Source organism: Phocoena phocoena, chromosome 1 (genome assembly GCF_963924675.1).
Source record: "Phocoena phocoena chromosome 1, mPhoPho1.1, whole genome shotgun sequence".
NCBI classification, from domain to species: domain Eukaryota; kingdom Metazoa; phylum Chordata; class Mammalia; order Artiodactyla; family Phocoenidae; genus Phocoena; species Phocoena phocoena.
The window spans coordinates 143,718,420-143,732,829 of NC_089219.1; the positions used below are offsets into that span (position 1 = coordinate 143,718,420).

Genomic DNA, 14,410 nt, shown 5'->3' on the forward strand with positions numbered 1-14,410 from the left:
TAGAAAATTCTGTAGCAGTGCTCACACGCTTATATTTACATTATTGCTATGTGAAAGTGGTAGTAACATCAAACCCATCTTGGCACTGTTCTTATTTAATAATAGTACAGAAGTAGGATAAAGTGGCGAGAGTAAATGTGGTGATAAGTTTACCCTATTTTAGTCCATCTTTAATGTCATATAATAAAGACTGCCCTCCTTCCCCTTCTTTTCTTTTCAGCTGATTTTGGAGACTATAATCAGTTTGACTCTCAGGATTTCCTCAGAGAATATGTGCTATTTCCAATGGTAAGTGTAATTTCCTTTTTCTTAATTAATTTTCTACCTTCTATGGATATTTAATTCTTTCCTTTGAAAATCTCAGAGGAATTTACACACATATTCCCTAGGGAGAATGTCCCTGCATTTATAAAGTAGGAACAAGTTTTGTAAGACACTGAGAATGGTAAAGATGCCTCTTCTTACCTCCTCAAGACACTTCCCTGCCCCCGGCCCCATCACACCAGCCTCCACTACTATGTTCCGTCTTCCTTTCTGAGCACACCCAGCTTGGTCCCATCCCAGAGCCTTTGTACTGCGCCTCCTCTGCCTGGAATGCTCGACCCCAGGTCTTCTTACGACTTGTCATTCAGATCTTGATTCAAATACCACCTCCTCAGGGAAGGCTTCCTTTTCCTTGACCATCTATATTATACACTCCAACCATCCAGCACTTCCTGCCCTTTTATGCGTGTATTTCAGAGCTCTTTCAGTATCTGAACGCGTTCATTCTTTCTCTCATTTTTATTGTCAGCTGGAATGTCAGCTCTGTGGTCCTTAAGCAGGGACTCTATCTCATCCACTGTTGTCTGGCACATAATTTGCATGCATAAACATCTGTTGAATGCATCCATGAAGTAAAATGTTTATTCCTGGGTTAAATTAGGGATGAGGCTAGGTTTTTAATCCCTGGAGTATTTTTGTTTGTTTCTTGGTAGCTTTGGAGTAATTGAGAAGAGCTTTCACGAGGAAAGTTAAAACATTTGAAAAACCATTTTAGGGAAAGGCTATACCCGCTCCAACATTCCGGCTCTGATTTTAGAAATCACGAGCATTTACCACTTTTTTTTTCCCCCCGAGGGATAAAGTTATATAAGAAATGGTGCTTGTTCTCAGGGCGACGACAAAGTGGCTGAGTCAATAGGAAGTTTGCAAAATCCTAATGCAAATCCAAGTGTAACAAAGTATGATAGGGATTCTCTGTGGGGAGAGGTTACCTGTTTTGGGGAGGTGAGGGTAGGTCGAAAGGCTAATGGTGTGTGAGCTGCATCTTAAAGGATGAGCAGCATTGCAGCAGGCAGAGAGGGAAGGAGCAAGGGATGCTCTAGACAGAGGCTGGAGGAGGAGAGGTGAGGCGGCCTGCGTAACTGGGTGGGAGCCAGCTGGCCAGTGTGATGGCCGCTCAGGGGTGCGGAGGGGAGCGGTGGCAGAGAAGCCTGAAACATCTGAGGAGTTAGAACGCGTGGGCTCCATCCAGGGGTTCCAGGCCCCACACTTTGAGGACCACTGGATTAGAGTAATGAGACCGTTTGCGGAAGGACGTCAGATAAGAATCTGTTGTGGTGTTCTCGGCAAGACAGAAGAATTAGGTGTTGGCAGTGAAGATAAAAACGAAAAAGCAATGCAAAAGATATTTTGGAAGTACAGTGGGCAGAGCTTGGCATCTAAACTACTGTGGCATATGGGAGAAAGTAGAGGGGTCTGGCAACAAAGGTTTTAAGTTTTGAGAGAAGGGGTAAGTAAGGTTGCAGTTATTTCCTGTGTCAGTGATGAGATGAATCTAATTGGTCCAAAACTTTAAAAAAATTTTCATACAATTCTTAAAGGTTACTTTCCATTTACAGTTATTACAAAATGTTGGCTGTATTCCCCATATTGTACAATACATCCTTGAGCCTCCCTTATATCCAGTAATTTGTACCTCCCATTCCTTCCTCCCCTACTCGTAACCACTGGTTTGTTCTCTATATCTGTGAGTCTGCTTCTTTTTGCTGTATTCACTAGTTTGTTGTAGTTTTTTAGATTCTACATATAAGCGATATCATACAGTATTTGTCTTTCTCTGTCTGACTTATTTCACTTAGCATAATACCCTCCAAGTCCATCCATGTTGTTGCAGATGGCAAAATTTCATTCTTTTTTTTATGGCTGGGTAGTATTCCATTGTGTGTGTATCCATACACACACACACACACACACACACACACACACACACACACACACACCCCGCATCTTCTTTAGCCATTCATCTGTTGATGGACACTTAAGTTGTTTCCATAGCTTGTCAGTTGTAAATATTGCTGCTATGAACATTGGGGTGCATGTATCTTTTAGAATTAGTGTTTTCTTTTTTTTCAAGATATATACCCAGGAGTGGAATTGCTGAGTCATAGAGTAGTTCTATTTTTAGTTTCTGAGGAACCTCTCTATTGTTTTCCACAGTGGCTACACCAGTTTACATTCCCACCAACAGTGTACAAGGGTTACCTTTTCTCTAAAGTGGTCAAAAACTTAACCTTATTCTTCTAGGTTAGGGAAATACTGCAAAATCTCTAACTTTTTATGAATAGCTCTCTCCTTATTCTACTTCCCACCAAGATAATAGCAGTATTATCTTGGGCCTGCTGTTTTTTATGCCTTATTAATTCCACCGATTAAATCAACCTCCATTCAAAGAGATTAGCATATTACTTAGCAGAGAAGTTCTTCATAGGACTTGGTGTCAGTATCTGTAACAACTCAGCAGCTCACACAAAAGTCAGGATGTTTTCTGGTGTGCTCCGCGGAGGAAAGTGAAAGTGATACCTTAGAATTTTAGAGAACGTGTATGTTTGTGTCAAACGGAGACAATGAATTGGGTTGATAATTTTTCACAATTTTTTTTTTTTTTTTTTACCTTTCTCTCATTAAAGGTCTTTATCACATAGCCTTTAGGCAGAGATCAGGAGAATTTTCAAGGGTGATCACGAGCACGAGATGTATGAGTTTGTAGGTGGTAAAATGCTTTGACAGGTTAAAGTGCTGTAAGGCAACAAAGGAGTTATTTTGTGTGTCATTCCTTTTTCAGAATAAGACCATGTCACTGCTGGGCTCTAAGCAAATCAGATGTTAAAACAGCAGAGACCTCATTCAGTCTCACTGTGCCAGACAGATACTGATGTTGTTGTCCTTGGATCTAAAACTTCCCTCTTTGGTATAGTAGCTGCTAGTGACAGGTGGCTATTTACATCCAAATTGAAATTAATTAGCATTAAATAAAATTAAAAATTTAGTTCCTCAGTTGCATTAAAAAAGTGTTCAGTAGCCACGTGTGGCTCATGGCTACTGTACTGGAAAGCTTGGGTGTAGAACATTTCCATCGTTCCAGAAAGTCCTACTGGACGGCCCTCAGGATGACGTGGCAGAAGCTGATGTCAGCATGCGTATCTGATTCGTGAACATTCCTAGGCTTCTGCCATCAGTCATGTATCCTCTCCTCCGCCCCACGACCCTGACCCCTGTTGTATCCTCGATACACTGTGGCCTGTGGTCAGGAGGTTTAGAGTATAGGGGTCAAGTGTTCTGTGCCCATATCCTGGCCGTGCCACTTACTGGCTGTACAAACTTGGGCAAGTTATTTAACCAAAGCCTCCATTTCCTCATCTAAAAATGAGGATAACAAGCCTAATCTGACTGTGAGGATAAAAGGAGAGAATGCATGTGAAGGACTTAATCGCGCACACGGTGAATTCTCAGTGTTTATTTAGTTGTCATCATGACCACCGTTGTCCTCACATTATCAGCAGCATTATTTTTCTGTCTCTGTTAGGCAAGCACAGGATGCTGAAGGGTGTCTTTCCAGGCAACAGTACTCTGTGCACTTTGAAATGTGAGCAGACAGAGGACAAGCAGAGTGCATAAATTATCATTCAGCCGCTTCGCGTAACTTGAACCCTACTCAATACCCTGTAATGGCCTATATGGGAAAAGAGTCTAAAAAAGAGTCGCTACGTGTATATGTATAACTGATTCACTTTGCTGTCCGGTAGAAACTAACACAACATTGTAAATCAACTATACACCAATAAAAATTAAAACAAAACAGAAACAAAAAAACCCTCGCTTGACAATATGAAACCGACACGTTGCATATTGAGCTCAGCTCAGCTCAGCGCAGTCAATGTTTATTGATCGACTACTGTATGTTGAGAGTTTATACGCTGGCATTGTTCAAAGCCCTGAGTTGGGCCCTGGAGGCAGTGTGGAGGCTTGCTGTTTGCTGACCTTAGGTGCCTGTCATCTAGCAGAGGGAGGGAGACAAGGATAAAGGGTGAGATGAGTATCCAGGTAACTATGTAACAAAGACAATAGGTAGACGATGGTAAGAACTCTAAGAGAGACACACAGGGCGGAATAGGTAGGTCCAGAGAGGGAAAGGCTTCTGTCCCACGTGAGAGAATATGGAAGCCCTGTCCAGGGAGTGGTAGGTGTGTCAGGACCTGAAAGATGGGGTGAGACGTGAAAGCAGTTTGTGTTAGGAAGAGTCGGCCTGAGGTCTTGAACCCTCTAGAGAAGAGGTCTGAAGGGACGGCTGAGCCACACTGAAAAATGGTCTGAATGCCAGGCCCAGGTGTTGACCTAATTGAGTAGGCAGTGGGGAGCCATGGAAGGTTGCAAACTTTCTGCTTGGTTCCACTAGAGCTTTCAAAGGGAAGAATGCATTCCTTTGGTGGGGGAGGGAAGATGGGATGAATGGCTGTGTTTGATCTTATAAAGTAACCGAATTTGTCAAATGGCATTTCTGCAGCCGGTCAAAGAACAAAGTTAAGTACACAGGGCGCTCCCCAGGTGTGCAGCTGTGTGCAGGCTCTCTCTCTGCCATTTTTCATCCTAGCGCGGCCACTCTCGCCTGGCCCTGTGGTGGGACCACATACCTCAGGGAGGCCCCAGACACAGATGGAGGCGGTGGGGTTGAGTACAATAGCAGAGGGGTCCCTTTGGACTTTTTCTTCTTTCAAAGTAGGAGACAGCAGTTTATTGGAGCACTTTTTGATCTTCAGTTATCTTTATTTTATTCTATTGCCACATGCCTTTTATTAGCTTTTCAAAATTAATATTGAGTTATTTCTAATCCTCGGTACCTGGATGCACAGACATAGCTGGATTCCTAAGCCACGTGGCATCTTTGTGATTCCACAGCATAAAACTGAAAACATCGAGCTTGTTTCCTATCATGGACTTGAGTTGTTTCAGTGGATGGCTAAACAGAAAACAGCAAATTAATCAGTAACACATGAAAAATGAGAGCTGCTAGCAATTCCCTCCGTCTTCTCTAAGGTTTCTCAGGACCATCTGCAGAGCTATAGAATTTCTAATATATAGTTGTGCTCGCATGTTCCAGCTTTAAGAAATATTGATTTTCTCCAGTTGCATCATTTGAGATGGGATGTTTCTTGCACTTTTGAGGTGTACCTTTGGGGGGTAGTGTTTCATGAAAAGCTGTTAAATTGGACGTGATCTTGATATAAATGATATTTTAGAACCAAGGGAATGAGGCGTTTTGGATGTTTTCTGTGAAAACATCAGTTCCCCCCCCCCTCAAGTGTCTTTGATGAGCCTTGGAAGGCTCACCGGGACACACAGCTCAGAGCCCCTTCTAACGCCCCCTCTGGAGCTCAGAGGAAGACGGAGCACATCTGTACCCTCCTTGGTGCTCACCAGCCTGGGGGGCGTGGAAGTTGCACCTGGGAAGGGCAGAGGCATCTGGGCTGGAGCCACCGAAAGGGATGGGATGAGCTATAGAATCTCCATGCCTGTCAGTGTCTCAGGAACTGCTTGGTCTCCCCATCTTGGATGTATTCCTCCAGACTCCATCTCACTTTCCTGCTAAATGTTTAACAAGCCCTTTAAATACTCCCGCCATCATTGAAAGGGAGTTGGGAAGCAATGTGTCCAGTTGACTCTAATCCCATGGGAGCCAGCACAGCACTGGTCCAGGGGCCTGGGATTCAGTTGGTTGAGACACCAGCTGGTCAGCTCCCCACCTGTTACCTTCTGGAGCTCCGCTGTGACGGTTGAGCTGTGGTGGCCTCTTTTGTTTCCAAGGCCCCATCAACTAGTCTCTGAATGAGCCAGCTCTGACTTCAGGTGGCTCTGAATTAGTTTGCTGGGATTGTGCTGGTGGATAAAAAGGCCAGGCACAGTCCCTTCTTGGGCTCAGCTTTGGAAGGGATGATGACCTGGAAACTCACTTGCCTGTATATCCTCACTGTTAAAAATGTGTAAGCACTTACAGAGGATTTTTTTTAACTTTTAATTTTATATTGGAGTATAGTTGATTACCAGTGTTGTGTTAGTCTCAGGTGTACCACAAAGTGATTCAATACATGGACATGTATTTATTCTTTTTCAAGTTCTTTTCCCATTTAGGTTGTTACATAATATTGACCAGTTTCCCTGTGCTATACAGTAGATCCTTGTTGGTTATCCGTTTTAAATATAGCAGTGTGTACACGTCAATCTCAAACTCCCTGACTATCCCTTTCCCCCCAACCCTACCCCCTGGTAACCGTAAGTTGGTTCTCTAAGTCTGTGAGTCTGTTTCTGTTTCTTAAAAAGCATTTTTAATGAAAGTCCAAGAGGCAGGCAGATAGGGAAGAAGAAGGTAAATGAAAAAAGAGCTATTCCCAGATCCTCCAGAATTTAGATGGCAACCCCAAATATGCCTTGAAATAGCCTGTTATAGTGGAGAGCCCTGTTACAAAAGTAAAAATGAACCTCTGTCCTAAAAATGACAACCTCTAATTCAAAGGACTAGGGGCTTCCCTGGTGGTGCAGTGGTTGGGAGTCCGCCCGCCGATGCAGGGGACACGGGTTCGTGCCCCGGTCCGGGAAGATCCCACATGCCGCGGAGCGGCTGGGCCCGTGAGCCATGGCCGCTGAGCCTGCGCGTCCGGAGCCTGTGCTCCGCAACGGGAGAGGCCACAGCAGTGAGAGGCCCGTGTACCGCAAAAACAAACAAACAAAGGAGTAAAGGGAGACTGAGGAAGTGAAGCTAATCAGGAACAACTTCTAGAAAAAAGAGAGCTTTTAAGGTTTGCAAGCAAAATAGCGAGTGACCTTAACTGCTTTCCATTTTGATAGGATTTGGCCCTGGAAGAAGCTGTTCTGGAGGAGCTGACACAGAAGGTGGCCCAAGAACACAAAGCCCACAGGTAAGGCGGGGGCTGCCAGGCCCAGCACGTGGCCACCGTCCTGTCCGAGGCAGGAGACATTCGGCCCCTCCGTGCAAGCCCCGGCTGAGTCAACACAGTTCTGTTTCTTGTAGCAAGTGATTCAGCTCTGTTCTGAGAGTGCACGTAGATTTGAAAACTGTGCTACCACTCCCCTTTCTTTTTTTCTCTCTCTCCCTTTTGTTTTTTCCTCCCTCCCTCCCTTTCTGTTTTTTTTTTCCTTTTTCCTTTTTTTCTTTAACACCAATTGGCCCACACGTTGGCCAGAGGAATTCCTCTCTGTGACCTTCCTAAAACTGTTGCCAGACCTGGGAAGCCTGGGACTGCTTGTGCTGAGTGCAGACCTCAAGAGCTGCTTTGGGTGGGAAAGTCAAGGTCAGGAGGGGAAAGAGTGAGATCTAAGGCATCCCTGAGAGCTTGATCAGGGCTACGTGGAGCTCTTTGGGACATGTGCAGTGGTCCTAGACTCTTCTCTTATCTTGGTTACTTGGCTCCCAAAATGTCATCCTCAGAAACTTTTGCCTTTCTTCCTTCTTTCTTTTTTAACAGTGGAGATTTTTTTCCCATGTGGGAGAAAAATACATTTTTTTTTTTTTTAAAGCAGGCAGCATTATTCACCAGGATGTCTGGAATAATTATTTAGTGTTTATAGGGCTGTAGGTCTTAATTAAATATTTTACCTTCCTCTTATTATTCCCTGTTGAGTAAAAGGCTACTGAGGAATATGTTAATGCATTACTTAGTAATGCACCATGCCTGCACAGTTGGTTGGGTGACAATGGCTTTTCCCAGAACTAAAACCACAGTTCTGGAATTTGCCGCCAGGAGGGTAGGATCTTCCACTGACTTTATGGCTCTTAACCATTTCCTCCTTTGATGCTCTTTTGATTTTAGTGGAATCCTGCCAGCAGAAGCTGAGCTTATGTACATCAATGAGGTGGAACGTTTGGATGGCTTTGGACAGGAAATCTTCCCTGTGAAGGTAGCATACCCTCTCCTTGCTTCAGCCGTCTCAGAACAGCACAGGCATTTGGAAAACCAGTGTTGATTGAGAGCAGAGAGCCAGAAGGCTTGGCTTCCTTTCTGCTGCGTGGCATTAGCTGGCAAGTCCAATTTACTTTAGGTAAAGCAAACCCTATTTCGTAACAGAGAGAGTTTGAAGCTTTCCATGGTCTTCAGCAGAATATCTCATCTGTAAGACAACCTTCTGAGTGAGTACCAAACACCAGCCCATTTGGTGCCAAGAATTTATCGAGGCCACATCCAGCCTTCCAGTGGGACAAGGAGCAAACATCATGCGTGCCTTAATACAGACCCTCCCCAGCAGTTTTCTTGCCCGAGCTTCTTTTCTTTTCTCTTCTTTGGGCTGATGCAGTGATAATTGTTTGTGAGGAAGAATAACATTTCCTGTATGCAATCATACTTTATTTCTCCAGCTCTACAGAGCCTCTGTTGTGGGTTCCCAGCCCCTTTGGTGTTGTCTGGAAACTATGCCTAGGAAACGGTTACAGCACATCCCATCCTTTGTAACAGATCCACCTCCTGAAGTGGGTGTGGTTTGGGGGTTCATGGTGCAAGGTCATTTACAGAGCTGAGCCCATCATCCAAACTCATTTTCCTCTCTCCGCTGACCCACTTTACAAAAGATGGAGTTTTATCAGAAACCTAAAGCAACTGGCACATCTCGGCAATTTGGGAGATGCCTGCAATTTCAGCATAAACATTTCACTCCAGACTGGCTCCGCTGGCTGTTGTATAAGTGTTCTGTTCCCCCTCTGTTGCATGCTTGCAATTTGCCTTAATGAGAACTGCCCATGTGTATCAAGCAGAAGCGAGCAGGGTGTCCGCAGCTTGCAAAAAAGGCCAAATGGCTCTTTTTTAGATTTGTTTAATTTTCTTTTGCTTCTCTCATGGCTGCCCTTCATAGGGTTGTCATCCATTTTCCTTGCAATAATACCTTATGAAGCCATCTGCATCCCACTTCCATTTCACCAGCCCATATATAGTCATGACATTTTGGAAAACCAGACTAAACTTTTCTCCACTTCTAGAAAACTGACTTCTCAGGCCCTGGAAGTTGGAGGTTTTGTCATGGTGGTCATTTGCTTGTGTTGTCTTTAGTAATTCTGAACTGTGGGAAATAGAGGCAGTGGAGACAGTGTTGAAATCCACCGTGCTTGGTTCTGATGTGTTTTCTAGTCTGTCCTTTAGTGGGAAAAGTACAAGGGAGATACCAAAGCTTAGTCCGAGTGGGCAGATAGGCACGGCTGACTCACTGCCAGTGGGTGTAACTCAGCTGGGCTGCTGCTTTTTTTCTTCCTCCACCACATATCTGTTCATGACTCAGGTGACCACCTACAGACCACATGATTCCTGGAGACCCAAGGATGATGGGTGGGGCAGCAGTAGCCGTGCGGGCGATGATGGGGTCAGCTCTAAGTGAAAAAGCCACCAGGAAAGTATGCAGGGGCAGCCTGCACATGGGGATGGGGTCCCTTTGGGTTAGTATAGGTCCTTCTTGACCAAGTAAGGTTTAAAAAGTGTGTTATGGATGTGTCCCAGGGAAGAACCTTTATGTTCAGTGTAGGTTTTTCCATGAGTGGTTTCTCAAAAATTTTCAAGGTTCAGGGCGGGGGTCCCTTCCATTTCCTGACAGGTCTGCCCCTCCCCCTCCACAAACACGGGGCTGGTCGCAGCCTCCACCCTCCTGTATTGTCAGAGCACGTGGGCATGGAGGGACGGAGCTTCTGGAATGGGTCATACAGAGTCTGGAGCCTCAATCCTTGACTAAGTTGTTCTGACGGGTATCCGTTCTGTGTTTTTTCCATTGTCCCACCCTGGTGGCCTGCTCCTCCCATGTTCCCATCCACTCCCACCAGACCTCTGCACCCACCTACTGGCAACGTGCCCAGAAAAGTCTTTCTGCAGAATTTTCCTTTTTCTTCCCGTCTCTACTTCACCTATCTTCTTTTCCCTCACAGACTTTTCTGTAATACAACTTACCTTTGAACTTCTCATAATTACCGAGGCCCTCTTTTTAAATTATTTATTTATTTATTTTGCTGTGCTGGGTCCTCGTTGCTATGCGTAGGCTTTTCTGTAGTTGCGACGAGCGGGGGCTTCTCTTGTTGCGGAGCACGGGCTCTAGTCGCGCAGGATTCAGTAGTTGTGGCTCACGGGTTCTAGAGCACAGGCTCAGTAGTTGTGGCTCGCGGGTTCTAGAGCGCAGGCTCAGTAGTTGTGGCGCACGGGCTTAGTTGCTCCGTGGCATGTGGGATCTTCCCAGACCAGGGCTTGAACCCATGTCCGCTGCATTGGCAGGTGGATTCTTAACCACTGCACCATCAGGGAAGTCCCCGAGACCCTTGTTTCCTCCCCAGTTCTTTCTGTCTCGGCTTTTGCCATCAGCAGTTGTCTTTCCCTTTCTCTCTGTTAGAAGACGCCTACTTGAATGGAAGCTTTGGGAGGGGCGTTGAGAAGAGGTCCCTGAGAAGGGACACTGTCATCTTTGTGTCTTAAGTGGGATCAAGTGTTCTGAGGGAGGTAGGGGTTTATCTTTTCCATCTTAGGCCTAGTTGGGCACGGCCCTCCACTTACTCCACAAAGAGGATGTCCCCCGAGTGAAAGCAGGAGGCTGGGTGACAGTTTACTCACTGGATGCTGAACCTTGCTCCCACTCTGCTCTCAAGAACACTGGAAGCCAGGTTATACTCTTCCAGGCGGGAGGCTGGAGGCACCTGACTGGACCAAGAGACCAGACCGAAGACCTCTGGGTTCCCCCAGACAGGGCCCAGCAGGTTGCCCAACAGTGAAGCCTATCATCCACGTGCCCTTCCTGTGCTCACAAAGGTCCCAACCAGCATTTAGCATCCCACCCTGGAACGTGAATAGACAGCCAAGGATCATCAACCCCCATGATGCCCTAATAAGAACAATAGACGTCAACCCAATGAGAATGAAGCAGTGTGAAAGAGGCAGAGAGTCTGCAGGGTGAAGGGCCCCCTGCCCAAAATACCATCCTATGAGTCTCAAGGATAAAAAATTAAAATATATTACCTTCTTGAAGGAATAGAGTACTTTTAAAAGGGAACATTCGGTAAATAAAAAAGAACTCTCAGAAATTTAAAATATGATATCAGAAATGGAAAACTTAATAGATAGGTTAGAAGATTAAATTAAGAGAAATCTCACCCCCCCAAAAAACCCAAAGTAATGGAATGTGGAAGGCAGGAGATAAAATTGGAGGGCCAGCCCAGATGTCCAACATCTGAACAGTGGGAGTTCTAAAAGGAGTGAAAAGGGGAAACAGAAGGTAGTAATTTGAGAAAATATCCCAGAACTGAGGAACATGAGGTTCTAAATTGGAAGGCCAAGCATGGTGGATGCAAACGGACACACTCTAGGGTTTTAAGTGGTGGAAGTGGATGCCTTTAAGGGAGAGGAAATGGTGGGTCCAAGGCTGCTTTTAAATAAGATCTAAAGAGGATTCAGTTCTTCAAACTGTGTGCGTAAATACTTGCACATATGCAGTATGCAGATATAATCAAACTATGTGTGTGTATAATTTTGATTTAAAAAACCAAAAACTAGGGTTAGAAAAGATATTAATAGATATTCATGAAAGAGAAAATCTTAACTGCCAACAAATCTGAGAAAATCCTAAAATTCTTTCTCAAACAGGAAATGTATTGTGACAAACTGAGATAAAGGAAAGAAAGGTATCTATGTAGTCTATTAGGATGTGCAGTGGGATGCGTCCCTTGGGACCTAGTGGCTTTTCTGCCCCCATTCCGTTCTATGACTCATTCCACGTATGGGCGAGAAACGGGTTGTGGTCCCCGTGGGTAGGCTGCCAGACCGCTGGGGATCTGTTTCATCACAACGATCTTTTGTTGGTCTTATGCAGGACAATCATGGAAACAGTGTGCACCTGGGCATTTTCTTTATGGGGATTTTCGTGAGAAACAGAATTGGAAGACAAGCAGTAATATACAGGTAGTCTGATTTGTCTTTCTCCCTTTTCCCCTCGAGGTGCTCTAGCAAACCCCATGGAGTATGAAAGTTACACAGATGAGTTAAGAGGCAGACCATGGATCAGAGTTGAGCTTTCCTCAACTCTGATAAGATCCGCCCCCTCTGCAGGATGTCAGGGGTCATGGAGACATTCATCTCACGTTCCCTGGGGGTTTGGGGATGGGGGATGTTCTTTATTTCCACCTGACCCCAAGAAACGCGTAGTTGAACCTCCACTGAGCCAAAGAGTGGAACAAAACTCTGTGAGTCTGGTTGGAGATGGGCTCTTCCATGAGTCAGGTCCCCATGGGATTACCTTTGCCTCGATTACCCATGACCAGTCATTAAATCCACACTGGCTTCTTTCCATTGCCCTGAACCCTCTCCCTAACCACGTGCTAGAAAAGTGCAAACTAATTTTTCTGTTAACGAAAGAGGTCTATTTGTGAAAGTGCGTTTTGAAAAAGCAATCAGTTTGTTATCGTAACTGAAAGGACTTGGGTACTTTTTATTATTTTGACTTTTTATTTTTTTTTTATTATTTTGACTTTTTATTATTTTTTTATTATTTTGACCCTTCAACCTTCTTTTCCATTTAAAATGAGTAGAGGCAGCATAGGGAAGTGGCAGGGTCAATTACATGTCAATGAGCTTGCTTTGTATAGGTGCATTACATGTCAATGAGCTTGCTTTGTATAGGTGCCCACAGATCCCATCCTAGTATCAACAGTCCGAAAAACTGCATGCTTGCTTTCATTTAGGAGGGCAGTATGGCCTATTATTTACCGGAAAGACAGCTTTCCAGTGTGTGCCTCTGATAGGCAGAGTTGCACGTGGACAGATGATCAAAGACAGATCTTAGAGGCAAAGCACAGGCCACTTTCTGGAAGTGAGTTCTTGGCCAGCCGTGTATTCTCTGGATCAGCAGTTACTGCAGGTCATTTTGAGAAAGTTTTCCCACTAAAAGCTTCCTAATTGGCTTTTATTTTCCTAGGTCCCCACCCTGCCAGTATTTTTGTCCATTTATTTTCTCTTGCTCTTTGAATAGAGACATTATTGAAACAGGAGTGGGGAGAGAGAGCTCTTTGGAGCTACAGAATAAGCTTTTTGACTATTGGACATATTCAGTCAACTCATATACCTACAACAAATTAAATAAAATATATAAATATGTGCAGAGTTGTAACTATACACTTTTATGCCCATGTAAAGCTATCCAGGCATTTTTGTCCCACACAGTTCTTTGTAGCTAAATCAGTGCTTGAGTCTGGAGGAGAGAAGCAGACACATCTTGGATTCTGGCTATCTAGATTAAGTAGAAAATAGCAATTTGAAAGTTTGCTGATCATAAGCGCCTCACAGGTTTTGTTCAGTTTCCTTAGGAACTGCTTCTAGACTGCTTCCTTTAGCGCTTGCCTTGAAACCCTTACAAGATGGGAATTGACTTCTACTACAGTGTCATGTTAATTGTGCCACTAAGGTGGTGAGGTCATATGGTGGAGTGCGGAGTGGACCCAGAATTTTGGCAGTTGATTTGAGGGAATGGAGCTAGAGGAGACCACATCTCTCTTATCTCTTGAGACCTTCACTAAGGATCACATAGCTGTGAGTCCACATGGATGTGATCTAATGGAATTGTAAGTCAGCAGACAGCTGTGCAGAACACCTGTAGATGTACGTAAAAACAGGTGGTACTGGTGTAATGGAAAACTGATCGGAGGAAAACCTGGAAGTTATAGAACTCATTGGTCCCTGATGAGCAGAGTGAGTGAGGCTAAGTCATCCCCTTTGGCCTGAATTGCCTCATCTCCAGAGTGGAACGTAAATAGCCACCTTGTCTACCTAGGAGAGTTGATAAAAGAACTGTACTCTATACAGATGTGGGACAACCTCATTACTTTTCATTATTTCAGCAAACATCTATCGTATGCTGTGTGCCAGGTGTACTTGGTGCTTGGAATACAGAGATGAAGAAAGCAGAATCTCTGCCCGGGGCATGAGGGCCTATGATCGAGTTTGGTTTAGTTAGGGATCTGGTCACAGACATGAACAATTGTGATACATACAATGTGGTGACTGATAGAGGACTACACTAGGCTCTTTCCTGGCATGTGGGTGCTTGGGGATGAGGAAAGGCTTCCTGGAGA

At 44.7% G+C, this 14,410-nt stretch overlaps 1 protein-coding gene across 1 annotated transcript in view; it reads left to right on the forward strand.

Annotated features, from left to right (window-relative positions):
• The window catches only part of PTPN14 (protein tyrosine phosphatase non-receptor type 14), a 100,573-nt gene that overhangs the window by 54,193 nt on the left and 31,970 nt on the right, over positions 1–14,410 (forward strand). Inside the window, exons 4-7 of the mRNA XM_065881421.1 lie at positions 221–288; positions 7,162–7,232; positions 8,145–8,232; positions 12,157–12,245. Of these exons, the coding sequence (XP_065737493.1) occupies positions 221–288; positions 7,162–7,232; positions 8,145–8,232; positions 12,157–12,245 (316 nt within the window). The remainder of the gene's footprint in view (positions 1–220; positions 289–7,161; positions 7,233–8,144; positions 8,233–12,156; positions 12,246–14,410) is intronic.